Here is a 21471-nt window from a genome sequence, read left to right as displayed (position 1 = left end):
TGGACTTGGTGCAATGCATAAGGCAAGCCAGTGTCGGCACGTTTTCCAAAGTTCTACCTCTCCTCGTGTATCTTAGTCGAGATTTTCAGGTATAGAGTATCCGCTCCACTTTCGCAAGAACGCATACCTACCGTATTTGAGAATGAAAATGGATGTATTTCTGTCCACAGAGGATGGTAGAAGTAAGTGACCGAGAAGTCTACATTGCGTTACGATCTTGTTCTATATGTATGCTGCAGAGCACCTGTTTAGTCTCTTCCTTAAATACATGCATATTGCACAAGCACTTGTGCGATTGAGCCTTATCAATATACCAACACCACGGTACAGATATTGGACAGTCCCTCCCATCTCAATCTCACCATGTCAAAACCACTCCGCTTCCTGATCTGCTCACACAAACCATCCTACTCATCTCAATAACACCCCACCTATCCCTCCCTCACTTACCATTCCTATGCACCCCAATAAACGTCCTCTCCCCCCTATACATATGAATACTCCTCGAAAAATGATCCTCCTCCTCCTCTTCCTCTTTAATCCAAACCCCATCCACAAGTTTCGCCCTGACCATCTCCTCCCCCTTTCCATCCTTCCCATCCATCTCCCCACCATCCCCCTCACCCGGCAGCTTCCCCCCATCCCTCGTCCTCCCCTCCGCCATCCTCACGCCCACAGCCTCAACCACCGTATCGAAACCCGCCTCAACATCCTCCTCACCCCACGGCAGACTCTCAACATCGATTTTATGTTCCCGGCCAAGCAAACACATGATAATAACCATAGCACCCGCTTTCGACATGACCTGGTTATGCTGCTTACACGCGTCGTCATTACAGCACTCATTACACCCTTCTAGACAATGACAACTCGTAAGCCTTTGACACGCCTGCTCAAGCAGCGTATCGATAAACTCGAATGCCTTGGTACTAATCCCGCTGCCACTCGCACCGCCTTTGGCGTCGTAAAAGGTAAGTCGCGCCGGTCTTTTCCGTGTGGATTCCTTCGCCAGGAACTCTTTCTCGGGGACTTTGCATTCCGTGCGGACGTCACCGGGCATGCTGATGACGAAGTTGGGCATGAGAGATAGGACGGCGTGTTCGGCGGCGTGGATACCCGCTGCGATGTTCAATCTCCTTGACCTCAAGATATCGAGGGCGGATTTGGGCACGTCGAGCCACATGCCCTTGCTAAACAGTATGATAGGCGGGTTGTCAACCTGGACAGCATCCAGAATCCGTCTTTTCTTATCAATCTTAAAGAAGCCATACACGACTTGTTGGATCTTGATAGGCCCGTAGAAAGCTTTCGACCGCGAACCGGGGATACGTCGGATAGCTTCTGTTTCCACGGGATCAATGTCTGTGTAGTCGCGTTGTTGGGTTGTCCAGTCTACTTTTACGTATTCGACTTTTGCGAGCATGCGCTCTTGGCTGAATTCTTTGACGAGGTAGGTGTTTCCTTGGTGCAGGAAGATGCCGCCGTCGTAGAGGGTGAAGAAGGCGCGTGAGGCTTCGAGTTCTTCGAGTACGGTGTTTTTGCCGTGGGTTACGTCGATGATGGCGAAGTGGTCTTCTTCGGTGTCGCGGATTGCGACTGTGCGGGATGGTTGCGGGAGGAAGCGCGTGTTGACGTGGTAGAAACCTTCTTTGTCGCAGCGCATGCGCTCGCGGGCGATTTTGGGGAGGAGGGGACCGAAGTAGGAGGTGTCGACTGAGACGTTGATGGGCATTTCGTGGGCGGCGCATTGGACGTGACCTTCCAGGACGAGCATGTTTTCTAGGTCGACTTGAAGTGCGCAATTGGGTTTCGTGAAGATCTCGTCCGGGTTGGACATGTAATACTGGTCAGTAGGAAAGCAGTCGCCGACTAGTACGGATAGCGAATCCTTGTTTCTCCTTCCAGCACGACCACTTTGTTGACGAAGATTGGCAATAGTATAGGGGAATCCGACCGTAACGACAGCGTCCAGAGATCCGATGTCGACACCAAGTTCCAGCGCACTAGTAGCCACGATACCACAGAGCTTACCGTCAAACATCTCTCGCTCAATCTCTCGTCTGTCTTGCGGCGTATATCCGCCTCGATACGACATGACCCGAGCAATGACCTCCGGTCTTTCTAGGTTGGTGAGTTCGGTCTTGACAGCAGCAAGTAGCGCTTCACACTGCTTCCGCACACGACAGAAAGCAATAGCTCTGACGCCCCTCAACATCAATTGACAGAACAGCTTTGCCGTCTCTGCCATACAATCACCGCGTCCAGATGTAGGATCACCAGGATCCTTGAAAGGCGTGTTCCAACACAGGAACTCTTTGCGTCCAGAAGGCGACCCGTCAAAGTCTGTCAACTTGACCTCGTCAACACCGAAAATAGTCTTCATGTGCTCTTCAGGATTGGCCACTGTAGCCGAGCAGGAGATGAATTTGACATGCCGATTCCCCAATGCTGCACATATTCTGCGTAGACGGCGCATGATGAACGCCATATGTGCACCGAACAGCCCATTGTAAACGTGCAGTTCATCCACCACCACAAAACGTAGGTTCTGGAGGTATGTCCGCCAGGCATCTTCTTGCGGCAGGACAGTGATGTGCAGCATGTCCGGGTTCGTAAAGATGATGCGTGCCTCATCCCGAATGTAATTACGTTCACTCATCGGTGTATCGCCATCGAATGTCTCAACCAGCACCTCTTCAAACCCAGGCATAAATCTTAACAGCTCTTTCATGCTCTTTCTCTGATCCTGCGCGAGCGCTTTCGTCGGGAAGATATACATAGCCCTCGTATTAGGCTCCTGTTCCAATTGATGCAAAACGGGTATCTGGTAGATCAATGATTTACCCGAGCTCGTCGAAGTAGACACAATCACATTGTGCCCGTCGTAGAGATTGTTTATAGCTTCCGCCTGGTGAGCATAAAGCTGTGTGATATTCCTCGTGTTATACAGCGCGTTAACGAGATTCTGCGACATGGCGAAGTTCAAGTCGCCGAAGACAGCTTCTTGTGGGTCGAAAACACGGTGGCCGTCTGGCACGATCTGCCCAGTGTACCACTCCATCGTCTTGATCTCGTTCAAGATATCAGGAATAGGCTTCCGCTCCGTGGGTATGGAAGCTGGTATGAGCGCTCTATCCGGACCGGGTGTAGAGTGTCGACTCGCTGTCTCCACAGGAACAAATGCTTTTGAAACCTCCATAATCTTCTCCACCGAATCCGCCCCCTCCTCAGCACACTGGTTCAAAAACGCATTCACCGCCGACGTAAACTTGACATTCCTCTTCTCGATCAGATTCATCATCTGCTTCTGACTATACACCGGCATCTTGAGATCCTCATTCCTCAACTTCGTCGTAGCCTTTGTCGGCTCTCCCGTCTTCTTATGTTGTACCTGGCGCTTCAAATCGCCATCAATAAATTCAAACAACAGCACCTCTTTATGCTCGCCTTTATCCGGTTCGGGTTCGAGAATCGCAAAGTCTGTTGTTCGTCTGCCGTGAAGATTATCTTCTGAGCCCATCAGGTTGATCTGTAGCATTGCTTCGTCGACGTAGGCGAAGTTTATGGCTTTGGGTATCAGGGCGGTGATCTGCGCTACGTCTTCGATGACTAGCTCTCGTTGGATGTTGGCTTCGACCGTGCTGCGCAGGTTCTCGAGCGTCGTCGCGAGGTGTTTGCGCGTGCAGAGGAAGGTGTAGACAAGGTTTACGGCGCGGTGGACTTGCGCGAGCTTCGTGAAATGCTCTGGCCATGGTATCGACGTCTCGACTAGGGTGGACGAGTTGTTGCGCGCAAGAGCTGGTTTGCCAGTACCATTTTTCTTCGGCGCTCGCCGCGGCTTCTTCCCTCCATCGTGTGTCTTCGTGGGTACGCTCGTAGTGGTCGTGGCAGGGTCGGGCGCGTTGGGGTCGACCATTGAACCATCCGGCCCAACAATCCTATGAACCTCCTTCACCCCTTCGCCTTCTGCAGCTAACGCCCCTGCAGTCGTTTCCTCATCGTTATCTCGCGACTTCCGTTTTCGCTTTCGTACAGTCTGGTCCGAGACGGTGGCAGCCTTGAGTCGAGGCATTGTGGGGACGTTGTTCTGGACGCAGCGCCGGTAGGGAACTCTGTTTCACAATCAATGACGCAATGGCGCAACGGGAAACTGCTCGTGCATCAGGGGAAATTTCGCTCTAGCATTTGACATGCGAATTAGCAGGTCTAGAATCACGTTCTTAGATATGTATTTGACCCTGCAGACAATTGTTGCGCCGGCTTTCACAAAGACCCGATTTTCGCGTCGCGCGTCACCACGCTCTCACGTGCGCGATAATCCCGCGCGCCTCAGCTTCTCTCCAGTGCAATCTAGTCCAAACATCACACGACAAGCACTTCACAAACACATCACAATCACTCCTCGCGCGTCAAAAGCATTTCTGAAAAGAGTCCAAGATGCATTTCCACACCTATCCCCAGGGTATATGGCCAAAGAAGATCAGCATCCCGCCCACATATCCAATCCACCAAACCCACTTCATCCAAGTAGCCACTTGTTTGTGTGAATATACAGAAGAGGTATCGAACAAGAACAAAAAGATCGAAACAACAAGCACACTCCTCGCTAGAATGCAGTGATATCAGAAAAGACAGACCAGGGAAAACCATCAACAAACAACAGGTAATAAGCCATTACATCGTAAATGAGAACAACAAACAACATCGCCTCGTCTGGCAATTTTTTTCATCAGGACAAGGGGGTGGGTGGTTGGGCTGCTCTGCTCACAACGCCCCACCCGCACCAGGAAGAAGCATCTCGATGCACTTCGTCAGCAGATTGCTCGCCTCGTGCAACAACTCCCATCTCGTCTTCTTGAACATATCCCGCATGATGATGAGCAGACCGAGACAAGCATTGCGATTGGAAGTCTTGCTAAGGTCTTCTGGTGAGCGCACACCGCCAACACGGTTGAGGTAGAGAACCATATCCCTAACCTTATCGTCATAGGTGGGGAGTTGGTATGGCTCTTTGACCGGACCATCGAGCGCGAAACCGTACGACCACACGATTAGTGTGGCAAAGTATAGCACCCACGGTCGGTTGAGGAGGTAGTCGTCGCGTGCGGAGTAAGAGAAGCCGGCGGTGGACGGCGTGTTGGGGTTCAGACTGTGGTCTCCGGCGACCATAACGTTGGAGAGGAAACGGAGGGCGTAGAATGTGGCGTCCCGGGCTCGGGCAGTGGGGGCCCACATCTCCTTCATCCGACGTTGCGCGCCGTTGTAGTCTTGCGGGGTTATTGACCGCCCGAGAAGGCGGGGTGCGCCGGCGTAGATTTGGCAATCCACAATGTCGACGTGCATGGCCATGTGTGCCAGGTGGTGGAGCACAGTTCGGGACTCGAACACGTTGTCATCGTCAACACATTGCGAGTATCCGTATGAGCTCGAACTAGGGCGGTCTTCGGATCGGTTCAGTGAACTGTCGAAATCTTGCTTCCAGAAATCAAAGGCCCGGGTGAGGGAGCCCCGCCACTTGTCGCGACCTCCTAGTGCTGTTGTAACACCAAGCGAGCTGACTTGCAAATCTCGCTGGTTCATGTGCCATGACACGCTCAGCAAGCCAGCCATGAGGATTGTGCGCCCAAACGAATTGGTCCGTACCGTCTGCCCATTGAGCGTCTTCTTAAGGCCGTCAAGGAAAGACATTGGTTTGATGCCATTCGACGTCAGGGATTGCTCAACTCGTCCGACTTCCGAACTACTCGTTGCAGACCAGAGCGCTTCGTCGCATGGCAGTGGAAGTCGCATCTCGTGAGCGACCATGACAGCGCTGTGGCCGAACATGGTAGCGTGGATGCTGTCCATGACGAAGGCTGCGAATGCTGCCCTCCTAGTAGCCTCATTCGTGATCCAGTGGTTCCACCATTCGTCTGGCGTGTTTGCTCCACCGATTCCGTTGCTCTTTCCATCTTTGACACTAGGAGGCGAGTCCATTGCTGACCGTCCGATCAACGAGCTTCCACGCCTCATAAGTGTCAGTGTCGTGGCATGATGGATATGCGCTCGTTCGTGTAGCGGGCGCGTAGAGTACATCTTCTCAAACGACTCGAGGAGGAGCAGGCCTTGGAAGATCCATAGCTTAGCGGGTGGACGGAAATCAGCGTCCATGAACAGCTCCCAGCGCAGGTGCCACGCCAGAAAGTTGGCTAATGAAGCACAAGCCTGTGTAGTCTCTTGACCATAGTTCTTCTCCAAACAAGACGCCCCGAGACACATGATGGCGAGCAACAGCAGCTCAGGACACGTGCTTGCATTGAACGTTGGCTTGTGGAGGATTGGTAATTGCGGGTGGAAATGTACCCAGTACGAGCTGATGTACGTTTGCATCATATGCAAACTGAGTACGTGCCGGCTGTCGTCTTTGTCACCCTCCATGAGTTCCTCCTTCTGCTTCTTGACTGGCGCATGATCTGTTTCGTTGAAGCGCAGATGGATGAGGTCAAGAAGGTCTTTCCGCTTCTCTTCTGACAGGGCAGATTCGGGAAGCGTGGTGTCTAGTATGCTATGAACAGCCATGGGATGTGCAGGCGGTGCAGGGTTGTTCAGATATCCGGCGACTGAGGGATCATAGTTAAAATACGGAGCTTGAAGGCCAATTTGGGATGACGCACCAGCTACGGGGTTTACTCCGCCCGGGTAATCCATGGGCGATGCGCCTCCTGGGTTGAATTGATTGTCGTTGAAGAGCCAGGCAGCGAAGTCGTCGGCCATGGCGAATGGTGACCGACTGTATCCATTGCCACCAAACATTGGTATGGCATATGCGGGATTCTGTTCCATGATTGCGTCAGAGACACCCTGCATTCTGTTGTCTATTTGACCTGTGGACTCAACACCGTTCATGGGCGTCTGTCCAGAAGTGCCATTGTAGAACTGGTTCTCTTGTTCTCGAGGAGCAGGGGTGCCGGCTGGCTGGGGGTACTCTGGTGGAGGTAAGGAGGAGAAGGGAGGAAAGTTGTTTTGTGATTGATACGCACTTGCGCTGTTTTGGTAGCCGGTCGAGGGCGCAGAGGGAGTATACTGGGATGGTGTAACGGCAGAGTTGAAGGGTGAGCTCGAGCCATACGAGCTGAGATTGGACGTCTGCGCGCGTAGATCGGGCCGGGTGAAGTTCCCATTACCCACATGTGGGGAGTTGTGGAGAGAGTTGCGACCTCCACTGTAGTTGCCCAAAGCGGCCGGACGCGGTGGGGGTGCAAAGTTTCCAGCGCTCTGGGACTGCATGTCGTAGGGCTTAGCTTCTGAGCCACTGCGGTACGTATCGTCGCTCACTGTCCTCTGCAGCGAGTCCTGCCTGCTGAGCGTGGCAGTCGAGCCTGGCGACTGGAAATTTGGCGGCGACATTCTGCTGCCTGGGCCTGCGTTGGAGGCTCCCGACGGCGGAGACTGCATGCCGAGTGCCTTCTGTGGCGGTGCATTCTTTCCGCCCAGTGCAGCCGTCACAATGGGGTTCAGATTGTGCATGTTGAACGTGTCCTTGCGCAGCAGCTGCGAGCCTCGCGCCGTGTGTCTCTCCTTGTGGCGCGCGCAGAGGTCCTGGCGGACGAAAGATCGGTGGCAATCGGGAAAGTCACAGTGGTAGATTTGCTTGGGGTTGTCTGTCCATGTTAGCTGGGTGAGGCCTGCTGGCGCTGCTGGACTCACGGTTCAGCTGATGGCGGTAGAGGTGCTCTGCGCGGGAGTAGCTCTTCCCACAGCCCTCGTGCGGGCACTCAAACTTCTTGTCGAGGCCCTTTCTGCTGCGCCGTCTCTTTCTCGAGGAGCCATGGCCGTCACCCTCGCCCTCGCCGCCGGATCCGTCTTCGTCGCGGTCGCGTCGGCGGCCACGGGTGTCGGCGCTGTCGGGGGAGGCGGGGGTGGGAGGCTCGTTTGCAGGGCCAACCGTGGAGTCCATCTTGTCTCGGAACTGCGTCTGGATCTTGCCCAAATCCGACGCGTGCGCAGCATGCATAGACAAGATTTGCGCCGTCATTGCCAGCGGGTCGTCAGGTGCAATGTCGTGTGTCGCGACGCTGGCGGACAGTGCGCGTGTGTAGGGCCTGGGTGGATGTTGTGTAGCCTGGTGGCGGAGCGACTCGTGTGCGCGGTTGCCAGATGGTGTTGATGTTAGTCAAGAGGCGCTCGGCCATGGGCGTGCATGCTGCTTTGGGAATCACACGGCAGGCGAGATGCTGGGGCGGGCCAAAAGCGACGGCGTGGGCTGCGCAGGTCTTAATCGCCGCGATCCTGGGCGATGACCTGCAGATAGATGTTAGAGCCTCTGGGTGCGTGTCGTCGTGGCGAGAACCCTGGACGGGGAACGTGGGGAAGAGCAGCTCGTCGTGGGAGGCAGCAGGACGGGCGCGGGTAGACTTGTGGGAATGGAATGGAGAGGGCCGATGCCGACTTGGGACGGCGACTAGGACTGGCTCTGGCTCTGGCACGACTGGGGACCTGTGACCACGCAGACCGTCCGCAGTAGCCGCGATAAGAATTCAAGATCCCGTGGCTGTGGGTAATGTCTAAGCACCAGCTGGCTGAAGTAGTGAGGGGTAGCTCGCAGCCTTCCGACGACTCCAGCCTCCGCCGTCAGCAATTAACTTTCTGAATGCACTCCAAGACGCCCGTCTGGATGCTGCAATACTGCACCTACACCTGCAGCCTGCTGGACCACCAGAATGTGGAGAAGCGAGCCGGCGTGGGACTGGCAACTCGGGCGTGGGGGCCGCTCGAGCGCAGCATCTACTCGACCTTCTCCGACGGCACCGTCACCACTTCTCGTAAACGCCATCTCAGCTACTGGTCGATAGCAGCGCGTGCCTGTTCATGCACCGCAGACTGTGCACCGCCGTATGCACAAGGCTGCATCAAGCATGCGATGCTGCACGTGGAAGCATTCGACTCCTCCTGCTCCCAGGCCCGCTGCCATCCTGCCCACTTCTGAGACTGTTGATATCTCTGCATCGCTTCACCCATCTCCAGACCCTGATTTACGCCCCTCTATACCTCTCTATACCGCGACCTGAGCCCAACCCGCCCAACGCGCAACTAATTTCCACACCTCATCACACGTGCGCCACTCGCACCGCTGTGCTCATTCGCCAGCATTTACCCAGATGCTAGTGCCCACTCGGCCCGTCGGCCACCAATTGATACTTGCAGCCTGGACGCCCTACCCCAGGATCGTCTTGCCGCGCAGCGCGACAAAACACGCAGACGCATCTACGGTCCACTCCCGCCAATGATGCGCGGCCCGGACGTCACCCTCTTCTTGCGGCACTCGGAGCCCGGCGAGCGTCGTCGCATCGGTATCCGCATTTGATTAATTTTGCATATAGGCATTGATCTATTCGGAGGAATGTCAAGACGGTACTTGTCTAGTTGAGCCTCATCAGCCCTATCTGTCATTGACACCGTGTGACGAGACAGTTCACGCAGTGCAACATGGAAACGTGGAACGACCAAGCCGGGCCTATGCCAAATTCGCCCCCAACCGCTGGACCAAGCGCAACGAGACAATTTCTCCCATCCTTGTCACTCCGGTGTGCTTTACCGAGCGCCTCTCTTCCGCCACGGAGAATATGCAGTTTTGCTTTGCTTTGCCCTTCCTTCATGTTTCAAGGCCAGTATGTTGCCAAACTGGGCAGGAAATTCCCTGGTCCCAGTCTATACTTGTCTCGTGAGCTGAGATGGATCCTCCGCGGAGGCTATACACATGTGCTAGCTGAGCCACTCCGTACTGGTTGGTCCTTGAGGCTGGAGGTAAAGCCCGAGGGCATCAATGCATGTCTCTTCGATGATGCCCCACCATCACTCATCTTAGATCCCAACTATCATCAGATACCAGTATCTAGTAATGCGGCTCCTTCAAGGCACATCATGCCGTGCGTGATATCTATGTGTGCTGATGCCAATGATAGCATCCCGATGTGCCCTGCCAAGTCATTATCCCGTCTTATTCCTACGCTTAATGTACACGACGCTCGCTTTCTGAAATACCACCCGTTGAGCCTTGCCCGTGATAACCTAATCTTGGGCCTTCGCACCACCCTCTTCATCAGCCGACTCTGCAGCAGAATCAACCTTCTTCGCCTCCTCTGACCCTGCAGCATCTAGCTTGCTATCATCTTTGGCTTCAGTGTCGTCTTTGAACGGTTCCTTTTCGTCGTCTTGGGCGTCCGAAGCACTGGCCTCAGCGTTCTCGGTAGCTGCTGGCTCTGTGGCTGCATCTGTATCTTTCTTTTCTTCTTCATCGGTCGAGGTACCCGCTGCCTTCTCCTCGCCCGCGCCTTCCTTGGCTGCTTCAGTCGTGGGATCCTTGGCATCTGCTTGTGTTATCTCCTCAGCAGCTTCAGCCTCGTCCTCGTCTTCGTCCTCGTCATCATCGTCGTCATCATCATCTTCGTTGTTATCTTCAATAGCCGTGACGTCGCCGTCGCTATCGGCTTCCTCCTCTTCCTCGTCCTCCTGTGCCGATTCGAAGATTTGAGTGACTGGTCGCGCTTGAAGAACTGGACGCTCCTCCTCTTCCTCATTCTCCTCTACAACTGTTTGAACGGCCGTGGCTCCAACTGATGGCGAATGCCTATGTCGCTTGGTTGTTCCAGCTGTTGATAGCGAATGATCAGACAATCCGTCTGCCAGTGTGTTACTTGAAATCTCCGATGTCGAATCAGAGGGCTCTCGCTTCATAATCAGAGGTGGCGCTGACGGCTTGACCTCTGTTGATGGCTCAATGCCCTCGGCCTCAGGAGGAATGGTGTAGTTGTCCTCCGGTACCAGACCGTATACATCGCAGACTGTCTTATAGAATATGTATAGCCCTGTGCGTCCCTCGACCTTCCAAAAGACCTCTCGGTGCGAGTACCATGCGTGCGCAAAGATTCTGTATACGCGCCTGAAGATATTGGTCAATTGGCGCATTTGCGAATGCTGTGTTGACGAGTCGGTGCCAAGCGCGAGCCGTGAAGGAAAGTGCTTGGGTGATGTGAGGGTGTTGGCCGCCCAGTCGAGCGTGTGGCAGCAGTAGTCGATAGCACAACATGATTTTGGCGGGTCGTGTACTGCGCAGAGGTACTGCCACTCGGAAGCGCGCATCTCGGGACACGTCAGGGACGAACACGGCGGGTCGTCTGCGAAGAGGGCGGTGATGATGGAGTTGACCTTTTGTATGAGGAAGCGGCAGAGTTCGTATAGCCACAACGTCCTGTCCACATTGGCGGGTGATTGTGCTATCTTCAATGCCATGTTTCTGTCTACTGGCATAGTGCCATTCGAGCCGGCGGGGTGCGTGAGCGAGTAGTGGAGGGCTTTGAGGTGCTCTGTAAGTTGGAATGCCGAATCGATCTGCGCATCTTGTCAGCCAGGCTTGTCTTGATCGCAGTACGCCTCAACGCACCTCTGATAATTCTACCAGCGGCGGTCCTTCTGCCATATCCTCCGCCTTAGTTCCCGGTCTTATCCTCCGTTCGGCAGCATGGTCGAGATTGCTGAAGAGCTTCTGCTGCTCTGGCGACGCGGATACCGGCGAGAGCTGGTCTTCTGGGATGGGCGGTGGGCTGGGAAGGCGCGGCGAAGCGGGCGACGTCATGTTTGCGGAATGATGGGTGGTAGTGAGTGAATTGCGATCACAGTAGACGTCTGGCGACAGGTAGGCGGGGCGGCGTGTGTTGTTGATACCTGGAGCTTGCGAATGCAGGGCATGGGCAGGGGTCCTCTCAGCTAGTCAATACGCGACGGTGCTAGCTTCATCGCGCGTCAGTCGCGGTGGACCATTTTTCTACATGACTCTGCCACCCCACGACGTCATTGCCGTCTCTCTTTGCCTCCAAATTCCCGAAGTAGCTGCGATTAGGTAAGTCGTTATGGGTGCATCGTGTACTTTAGGTTGCATGTTCTTACGCACCTACCTCCAGATCATCTGTTCTAACTTATTCTAGAACTGTATCTTGACGCTCTGGCACCCCTCCTCGACATTCGAATCACTATCTAGTAACAGCTTGCCGGCCATGGACGGAAACGTATCAGACGATGAAGTCCCCACTCTAGTCCAGCCAGAGACTAACACCAAAGTCCTCGACGACCAGGATGAGGAAATACCCAATCTTGTGGCGACCTCGGAGGAAGCACCACAGGGTAAAGTGCCCATCACCATAGTGACAGGGTATCTTGGTGCGGGAAAGACGACTTTGCTCAACTATATTTTGACTGAGCAACATGGAAAGAAGATTGCTGTCATTCTGAATGAGTTCGGTGACTGTATGCTCAGCCTCCACTAAGAATAAGACATCACTCTGACAGATGGCTTAGCAATTGACATCGAAAAGCAGCTCACTGTCTCCGACGCAAACTCCACATCCGCCCAACCCGCCCCCTTTGTACCCCTCGCAAACGGCTGCATATGCTGTTCCGTAAAAGACATCGGCGTAGCAGCCATCGAGAACCTAATGGAGCAATCCGGCCTATTCGACTACATCCTGCTCGAAACAACCGGTCTGGCCGACCCCGGAAACATCGCACCAATGTTCTGGCTCGACGACGGCCTAGGCAGCAGCATCTTCCTCGACGGCATCGTCACACTCGTCGACGCAAAAAACGTGCTAAAGAGCCTAGACGAAGGCCTCGGCGACGAAGAAAACATCGAAGAGAGAAAGAAGGCATCGCACGACGAACACGGCCCACTACTCACGACAGCGCACTTGCAAATCAGCCACGCAGACGTCATCATCATCAACAAAACTGACCTAGTTTCCGCGCAAGAACTCGAGCAAGTCACCAAGCGAATCCGGTCTATCAACGGCCTCGCTCGCATCAAGACGACGACGAAAAGCCAAGTTCCGCAACTCGAAGGACTGGTACTGGATCTACATGCCTACGACGAAGTCACAGACACAGACCTGCAGTTCGCAAGTAAAGGACACAGTCACCTCGACCCTACAATCACCACTTCAACCATATCCTTCCCCGCTTTAACCCGCGACCAAGTCGACAAATTCGACCTCTTCCTTCGCACTATCCTGTGGGAGGAGACGCTACCTGCTGAGACTGCACATAAGCCTTTTGAGATCCATCGTCTGAAGGGACGCGTTCCGATCAAGGACGGCAAGATGCTTCTTACACAAGGCGTGAGGGCGATTTATGATACGAATGAGTTCGACGCCAAGCCTGAAGATGGGGTTCAGGAGTCGAAGTTGGTGTTGATTGGGAGGGCTGTGGATCAGGAGGCGTTTAGGCAGAGCTTGATTGCTACGTTAGATGGTGGGCAGTGATTGAGCTTTTGTGTCAAAGAAAAATGAAGGGTGGCGCGGTTTGATGGCGTTGGGGCTGTGCTGCGGATGGTGTAGATTAAAAGTGGGAAGAGCGAATCAAATAGGTTGAGATGTCGTGTCTGGCAGGTAAGGCATTGTATTACCCAGCCTGACACCTACGTAGCCCTTCTCGTCAGCGCTAACTATTGCGAGGCAGTGGCAGTCTGGTGGAAGACTACTACCCCGCGTTGCCCCATCTCTCTAGACCTCAGCTCCCTCAACTTCTGTACCATCGCAATAATGTCTAAATACACTTATCAACCTCTCGACAAGCCAGATGCAGAGTTCCGGCTACTTCGAATCAGCAAAGACCGTCTCACCGATCAGCCGCAATGCAGCATACAGAAGTACAGCCTTAAGTACAGTCTTATAAACTGCCCTGAATATACCGCTCTTTCATACACCTGGGGTGATCCGACGCCGGCTCGCAGTATATCAATCGACGGAGCCAATATCGAAGTACGCCAAAATCTTTTCAACTTCTTACACGCCTATATTACGGAGCCATGGGGCATGGCCGATATAAACAAGCCCAGTTTTTATTGGATCGATCAGATATGCATCAACCAGGAGGACTTGGTTGAGCGCAGTGACCAAGTCCGTATCATGGAAAAGATCTACAAAAAGGCAAAAAACGTGCTGGTATGGTTAGGGACTGCCCCTAACATGATGGAGGCTGCGCGCTTGTTGCAAGACGCGGCAACTTCCGGGTACGCTCTTTTTAGTCTGATATCCCACCCATATTTCTCAAGGATATGGATCGTCCAGGAGATTGCGCTCAGTTTGAAATCACCCCTCGTTGTGTGCGGAGGGTATGAGATACACTGGGATTGGTTACGCTTTGCGAGTAGACGCACACAGCGAATATTACCGACAACCGCCTATGATACCATATGTGAACACAACCCTGTTCGAGAATGGCGTACTCTGCAACGATGTATCTTTTTACATTGTGGGGGCAATTGCCATGATCCTCGCGACAAAGTCTACGGATTGTTAGGGCTTACACCTGGAAGATGGCGAGTGCGTGTTGATTACACAAAAGAAGTGGTTGAGGTATATCTCGATGCGGTGGCGGCCCTTTACGAAGAGTTATTCGACCTTCAAGATTCAGAGTGCCGTTATCCAAAAGAGATAACAGATCTGGCAAATCCAGGGGCCTATCGGAAAACACTGCATACTCTGGCGAAAGCAATGGGTTTCTCCCAACTACAGCTCAATGGCGTATATTCATTTCTCCAATGTTGCTCAAACATATACTTGAGCACCAAGATTCGAGATGTTCAGTATACATATACGGGTCGTATATATACTAGAGTACGGGCGGAATCATCTTGTCAAAAGATCCTTGCGTCAGCAGCAGAAGAAGAAGAAGAAGGAGAAGAAGAAGAAGAAGTCGAGGTCAGTTGGGGATCCATCACGGCTACGAGGCGAAAACCATTGATGCGCGATATAATCCCAGAGATGGGCTTGCAATTGGCAGGTACGACTGCGGAAAGCACAGCTGACCAAAGTGGCAACTCAGTACCAGCTATCTCACTAGATCGCTGGTGGTACAAACATGAAAGCCAAATACACTACATTTACTGTGGTTAATGATCAGCGAATACATCACGCATGAGGAAAAAACTGTACATTCACGAGATCAGGCTCTATTTTACTAGAAGCAACATCAAAACATGGCGAAGCGAAAGAATGCAAACACTACATGTACCCTCATTTCCAAAGTGGCATCGAAAGAACTCACATAATTACAACCGTCAATTTGCTACTAAGCTAATCCCACCCCCCAATCTCACCTCCTACTCAAAAACCTTCCTCCACAGGCGTCCCTGCGCTTACACAATACCCTTCTCATTCCCCACAACATTCGTCTCATTCCCACTGCTAGCATCGCCGTGCAAGTACGCCGCAAGACCAATCTCATGATTAATCTCGGCCATGCGCTCCTGATCCTTCAGCGCCGCACCCTCACTACCAAAGATGGTGTCCATCTCCTCAAGTGTCAAGCGCTTCGTTTCAGGGACGAAGAACCAGATGAAACCCGCTCCGAGGGTAGTTACGAGTCCGAAAAGGACGTAGGTGCCCCAGGTGATGTTTTCGAGCAGCTCGGGCGTGATTTGTCCGATGATGAAGTTGTTCATCCAGTTGGAGGAGCCGCCGAGGGCTGTGCCGTAGGGGCGGGTGGATAGCGGCCAGATTTCTACGTTACACGCGTTAGCATCAAACCTATAATAAACGTTTCGAGTGAATAGGGATAGAGCTTACCGGCGATCAAAATCCAAGCGCAAGGACCCCACGAGTAACCAAAGTGGATGACAAACAACCAGACCATAACCACGGCTGCCCATCCCGCCGCACGGTGGTTCTCGAAGTTATCGAAGTTCTTCGCGAGAATGACGGCGATGACGAAGTGGGAGAAGGCCATGCCAAGGGCTCCGACTGCTAGCACAGGTTTACGGCCAAGCTTGTCGATGTAGAGTACTGCGGGGATGGTGGCGAGGAACATGACGATGCCGACGACGCCTGTCGCGAGGAGGGACTGCGTGGTTCCTTGGAGACCGATTTGTTCGAAGATTTGAGGCGCGTAGTAGAGGACCTGGGAAGTGGAAAGTCAGCATGAGTTCCGAATGTAGATCATCAACGAGACCCGGGATTGTACGTACGGCGTTGATACCAGTCCACTGCTGGAAGAACATAGTGACAGTCGCGACGATTACCCTCTTGAACATAGCCTTTGTCTTGAAAAGCGAAGCAATGGCAACAAACTGAAGCTTGAAGATGTTCATAGTAGTCTGCTCGCGAAGATGCGGGAAAGCTTCAGCAACACTGCGCTTCTCGAACATGGACTGGGCCTTAATTTCCAGGAATTCCAACTCGATGAGCTCGTGGTCGGCAGGGAGATTGCGGAGAGAGGCCAGGTTGCTCCTCGCTTCATCTTCGCGTCCGTGGTGTACCAGCCAACGTGGGGAGAACGGCATCCAGACCATTCCGATGATGAGGACGAATGCTGGGACGAGCTGAAGGCAGATGGGTACGAGCCATGCGGCGTTGGATTGGGTCTCGATCGTAGTACCTCCGATGTAGTTGGTACCGTAGTTGATCCAGAAACTGATCATGATGCCGAAGGTGATGGCAAGTTGTTGCAGTGCAACCAAAGCACCACGAACCTCACTGAGACGCGTTAGCATGTTTGTTAGGATACTTGTCTTTGGATATACTTACGGAGGCGCACATTCACTGTTGTACATAGGGACGATGACAGAAAGACCACCGACTCCGATACCACTAAGATTGGTTAGTAAATGTTGAAAGGTCTGGGTTGATGGTTCACTAACGTGATGAAGCGACCAGCCAGAATCTCTTCATGACCACCGGAAATCGCAGTAATCTGAACCACAACACCAATGATGAAGATTGCTGTAGCGATCAAGATACCGTACTTGCGCGACATTGCCTCGGCAACGAAACCAGACATGACGGCTCCGAACCAGGCTCCAAGTTCCAGAATAGCAGTGAGCCATCCCTTTTGTGTTGGGTTGTCAACGTAGCCGTCGGTTTCTACTCAAGGTAAGCGCAAGTTGATGGTGGAAGTTGCAAGTACGTACGTGCTCCGAAAGATGGCATAGCCAAAATTCCACTGAACATGCCCTGATTGTATCCGTACAATACACCTCCGAGACAGGCAAACAAGGCAATCAGGAAGACCTTGCCGTTCTTCACAAGAGCCCTAGGACCACTGGCGCCCATCAGGGCCTGGCGCCTTTGAAGCGCGGCATCGAAACCAGATGCACCACCGCCGCCTCCAGCCATGATGATGCTCGATTACCGATAATCGAAACGTTCGAAGAGTTTGGCGAAAGTCTTGAACAAAAGCCGTCTGAGTAGTACCCCAGATTGCCAAAAAGCTTACGGTCTTTTACTCGGAGACCCCAGGCTTATGTATGGGGGGCCACAGAAGCCCGCACCACCATGTGCATAATCATCCAGTACCCCGGTGGCCGTACCGCAGCACTGTGGGGAAACAGGCCTCCATACTCTTTCCAGATCATCGGTAATAAGAGCTGTTTAACCCCTTAAGCATACCAAGAGGAAACGGCTGCTGGGCAGCATGTTAAACGACGGCTTGAAGAGCGCCAAGCCAAGGCTTCGGGCACACTAATTGGACACGGAAAGCGATGTAAGCATCCACCATTCTTGGCAGTCATGTGCCGTTCGTGCTTCATCCGCCGCTGATGTCGTTCGGTTGCTGTGGGCCGGGTGCCAAGGGCTATCAGAGGAAAGCTTTAGGCTAAATTGCCCGTCATCCGTGAATTCGTAGCAGCGGAGCGCCGACATGACGAGGCTCCGAGGAATCCTTTGACGGTTGCGACGGCAGTTTCAATAGTGCGATCGAGTCGTGAGAGGTGCGGACCATTGTTTCTACACGTGTAGCATCATCGACTTCCAAATGTGGTGGCAACTGAATCTTAGAAATCAGATGCGAAGGCTAAAGGCGGAACGCTGATGCACGTAGAAGGCATACCGCGCTTGGCATGGCGCTCAACTGATCGCGAACAGCCAACCCGATGTCCGAGTTGTATAGCCATTCGGACGAAAGACTGGTCGAAGCAGGAAAGTGCTTTCCGATGAACAATAGTCATGTTTCAGGCATCGATCTCCTAGAGCTGCAGCTTACGCGGAAGCAGTTCGCATGTAGTGGCGGTAGCCTTTGGTCTAGCACGGTTGGCAGGAGCACCATCGACCCGCATTGGAACTTTGCGGAAAAATCACGAGAAGCCCATCAAAAATTTCCGGTGGTCGAGTTTGTCCATTCGATTCGAGTTGGACGTCGTGGGTGCCCAGGTGGAGTGATGAGAGACGGAAGCCAAGAGTGCGGCCCCATAGGTATGGGGAAAGGGCCGTGGATGCCCCACGCGCGAAAACGCGTACGACGCGCTTGCCAACAAACGTGACTTTACGCCAACGACCAACTTCAACCCACGCTGCCGAATATTAATCATCGGCTCATACAAACATGGCGGTCTCAATATTGCAGCGGAAGCGCGACTTTATCTACCTCGTCTTCTTCCTCGTGCACCTGCCGGTGATGCTAGGTAAGTACCGAGAAGGAATATTCAGGCTGGAGGCTCTGTGATGCTACAATAGCATAGCAAGATTACACATGCGAGGGCCCGATATTTTGAATCATCTCCTCTATCAGTCGTTCCGATGCTTCCGGACTCGATATAGCACATCACCGCATACATGAATGGACTGACCAATACTAACTGAACAAACAGCCTTCGACTTGACAGCCTACTACCCAATCCAAATCAAGCCCCTCTGGATGTCGTCGCTCCGCGACTGGTACATATCCAAATATCGCGACCGCTTCTTCTACAACGCCCCAGCCTGGTTCCCCGTTCTGACCTTCCTTGAACTTGTCTACCACCTCCCTCTCACTCTCTGGGCTATCCCTGCCTTGCTGCGTAACGATCCACGCATTCCTCTCGCTCTGCTAGTCTTCGGTCTAGAGACGAGCTTGACGACGTTGGTTTGCCTCGCGGAGATGCTGAGTTGGGAGGAGTTGACGTCGGTGCAGAGGGGCGCGCAGGGGCTGGGTGGTATGTATGGAGGGTATCTGGCTGCTGGTAAGTGCTGTGCCTGATGAGAAATGTCATAGAAGTTGTTCGAGGGGAATATAAGCTAACGCGATTAGGTATCTTCATGTCGCTGGACTGCTATGCGAGGCTTGATCAGATGATTGCGAAGCAACATCGAGGATTGGAGCCGGTGACGAAGAAGAAGTTGTAGAACCGTGGTACACTTGCAGGGAACACTCGAGGCTTTGACAATAACTGTACCCAGCTGTCACTCGGTACAACCGGGAGTTGGGTTTGTGTACCGTTGCCTGAAAGCAACTTCCCACACGGATAGTGCACTGCAATCTTTAGCGTAGAAGAGGAACAGCAGTTGTACAAAGTACGTAGTGCGCTATAGTCGATTATATGTGGGTGACCACCAAAGCTTTCTCACCGGACGTAGACTAGGCGAAGAGACGAAATAAATTAGGCAGGAACAGTCCTCCTTCACTAAACCTCACTCCCCAAGCATGGTATTACGCAAGACGTCACTTCACATGAGAAAAAAATCCAATCAGGGACTCTGTCATTGCTGGCATTCGAAAAGCGCACTAGTCGTACACCCCTCTGCCCAAATGTGATCTAATAATACAGTAGTGTCGTTATGCCCTGGCGCCACGTGCTCCCCCAGCATTGGATGCACTATTTTCCGTTATACCGATCCTAAAACGTGTGTCTACTATAACGCCACACCCGTGCAACAGCCTCGCCAATCGACATCCAGGTCATTCCTCATACGTATCCCAGCCTCAACGCCATAAACACAACACGATTTAACAAAGGAGACAACACAAAAATGCCAACAAACAAACGTGATGTGAACGCCAAAAACAGCCATACAGAAAGAGAAGAGATAGTGAGACGAGCAGCCTCGTACGACACGCCCGTTATCGTGTACACCCCTGATTGGACGAGACAGTCTCTGCACTCTACCGTAGATAGCATCTGACAACGTCTGTCGGATTTCTTGAGCGACTCGACGACATTGGTGGTAGGCGGCGAGGGTGTACCGGACGCAGAATGAACTGGTTGAGGCAAGCATGGTAATACATGGCATATGCAACTGGATTCGGACTGCAGATATCGGTAGGCTGCACATGTGTTTTCGTGCTGTGCGTCTGATGTGGTACAAGGCCTTGATGGGTTCGTCTCGGTAGGGCTTGGTGGTGTCCATGGGTCATATGTTGAGGATTGACCGTGCTACGTTGAGATGCGCGGAGGTCCGCCGGAGGTGATACCGTTGAAGGGTGGAGAGAAGTAACTTTTGCGAGACAGAAAAGAATTGTTTTGGAAGACGCAAGGATAGATATCGAAAGCAAAAATAACCCAAGAAACGCTGCTCTTTTTTTGTGTATGTTAGTAGAATATTTTGACCATCTTTTCGTCGGCTTCCTCTTCAGCCAGCATCCACAGCACGTTGATCTTTTTGGCCGTACCGCATCTCTCTTCGAAGTCTTCACCAAGCTTCATGATGCAGCTAAAAGCCAGACTCCATCCGTTGACACCAGCGGCGTAAAAGGTCTCTGCAACTGCAGCCTCGCGGCTACCACATTTGACGAGCTTGTAGATCTGGCGGCCGTTGAAGTGGGCGCCGTGAATGAAAGGATCGGCTGCTTGGCAGGTGCTGAACACTAGACAGTAGACGAGAGGTGTGCTTTCAAGTGCTTCTGACTTGGCCTCAGTGCATTGATGGCATGTTCCCGTGTCATAGCCATCATCCACAGGATGATCAGCAACACACTCAAAGATGTCGTCGTCGGTCGGTGTCGTCATGGCAGCTGAAGCCCACACTTTGGGCGTTTCAAGACTCACTGGCCTGGCGTTATGCAGAGGGAGTAGTTCACCCGGTGCCCGTCTGTTTGCCTCCAGTGTCTTGACACTCCTAAGAAGCGCTTTCGTAGGTTTCTCATACCAAATCTCAGAGCTTCCATACTTGATCAGCCACTCGTACTCCTTGTAGTCTGCCGCGCTAGCCGGATGAAGTGTCATGAAGACATTGCGTCTGAAAGGCCCAATGCGAAGTACGCGGCTGGCGAAGTCGGAGATGGACTCGTTGGAGTACTGCACTTGAATGAACTGGTTCGGCGTATGCACTTCCTCTCCTGCATTGTACGGGTTCATGGTCAACGCGGGTGGAGGAGGCCCGGGTGGCGGGGGCGGGGGCTAGTATTGATCAGCAATGCATGGATCTGACCGCGTTCTGAACGTACCGGGGGAGGAGGTGCTGAGGTCATCATCGGAGCGTTCATGAAATCAGGTAAGCCTGGTGGTGGTGGAGGCTGCTATTGTCAGCTTACGATCATTCCGCAATGGGAATGTGGTATATCGCATACAGGAGGTGGAGGAGGAGGCGGCTAAAGTATACAGTCAGATCAAGTTCTCGTTCTCTGGTATGGTTTCAGACTCACTGGATGAGGGATCTGAGAATTATATCCTCCGAGGCCAAAGTGACAATCAGCCGGGGGCGGCGGCGGCGGTGGTGGTGGTGGAAATGGAGCAGCTTGTCCTGCAGTAGACAC

The 21471-nt window shown here is 53.0% G+C and overlaps 7 protein-coding genes across 7 annotated transcripts; 2 read left to right on the top strand and 5 right to left on the bottom strand.

Moving 5' to 3' along the window:
- Positions 1-442: 442 nt before the first annotated feature.
- Positions 443-4072, bottom strand: J4E87_009456 (uncharacterized protein; the record flags this gene model as incomplete). The annotated part of the gene is made up of 1 exon (XM_049381033.1): positions 443-4072. One exon carries the CDS (start codon positions 4070-4072, stop codon positions 443-445), a length of 3630 nt encoding a protein of 1209 aa, XP_049229254.1.
- A 692-nt stretch (positions 4073-4764) lies between these two features.
- On the bottom strand, positions 4765-8014 carry J4E87_009455 (uncharacterized protein; the record flags this gene model as incomplete). The annotated part of the gene is made up of 2 exons (XM_049381032.1): positions 4765-7640; positions 7687-8014. 2 exons carry the CDS (start codon positions 8012-8014, stop codon positions 4765-4767), a joined length of 3204 nt encoding a protein of 1067 aa, XP_049229253.1.
- Positions 8015-10047: 2033 nt separating this feature from the next.
- Positions 10048-11611, bottom strand: J4E87_009454 (uncharacterized protein; the record flags this gene model as incomplete). The annotated part of the gene is made up of 2 exons (XM_049381031.1): positions 10048-11367; positions 11420-11611. The coding sequence occupies 2 exons, from the start codon at positions 11609-11611 to the stop codon at positions 10048-10050; spliced, it is 1512 nt and encodes a 503-aa protein (XP_049229252.1).
- Positions 11612-12029: 418 nt separating this feature from the next.
- Positions 12030-13289, top strand: J4E87_009453 (uncharacterized protein; the record flags this gene model as incomplete). Its single annotated transcript, XM_049381030.1, has 2 exons — positions 12030-12279; positions 12331-13289. The coding sequence occupies 2 exons, from the start codon at positions 12030-12032 to the stop codon at positions 13287-13289; spliced, it is 1209 nt and encodes a 402-aa protein (XP_049229251.1).
- Positions 13290-15166: 1877 nt separating this feature from the next.
- J4E87_009452 (uncharacterized protein) lies at positions 15167-17141 on the bottom strand (the record flags this gene model as incomplete). The annotated part of the gene is made up of 6 exons (XM_049381029.1): positions 15167-15531; positions 15597-15927; positions 15995-16502; positions 16554-16616; positions 16667-16889; positions 16937-17141. 6 exons carry the CDS (start codon positions 17139-17141, stop codon positions 15167-15169), a joined length of 1695 nt encoding a protein of 564 aa, XP_049229250.1.
- Positions 17142-18345: 1204 nt separating this feature from the next.
- J4E87_009451 (uncharacterized protein) lies at positions 18346-19124 on the top strand (the record flags this gene model as incomplete). Its single annotated transcript, XM_049381028.1, has 3 exons — positions 18346-18424; positions 18611-18961; positions 19030-19124. 3 exons carry the CDS (start codon positions 18346-18348, stop codon positions 19122-19124), a joined length of 525 nt encoding a protein of 174 aa, XP_049229249.1.
- A 1184-nt stretch (positions 19125-20308) lies between these two features.
- On the bottom strand, positions 20309-21189 carry J4E87_009450 (uncharacterized protein; the record flags this gene model as incomplete). The annotated part of the gene is made up of 2 exons (XM_049381027.1): positions 20309-21115; positions 21163-21189. The coding sequence occupies 2 exons, from the start codon at positions 21187-21189 to the stop codon at positions 20309-20311; spliced, it is 834 nt and encodes a 277-aa protein (XP_049229248.1).
- Between the last annotated feature and the right edge of the window lie 282 nt (positions 21190-21471).

This window comes from Alternaria ethzedia (assembly GCF_023757985.1).
Source record: "Alternaria ethzedia strain BMP 0044 chromosome Unknown scaffold_35, whole genome shotgun sequence".
Classification (NCBI taxonomy): Eukaryota; Fungi; Ascomycota; class Dothideomycetes; order Pleosporales; family Pleosporaceae; genus Alternaria; species Alternaria ethzedia.
This window is presented reverse-complemented; position numbering and strand designations above follow the sequence as displayed.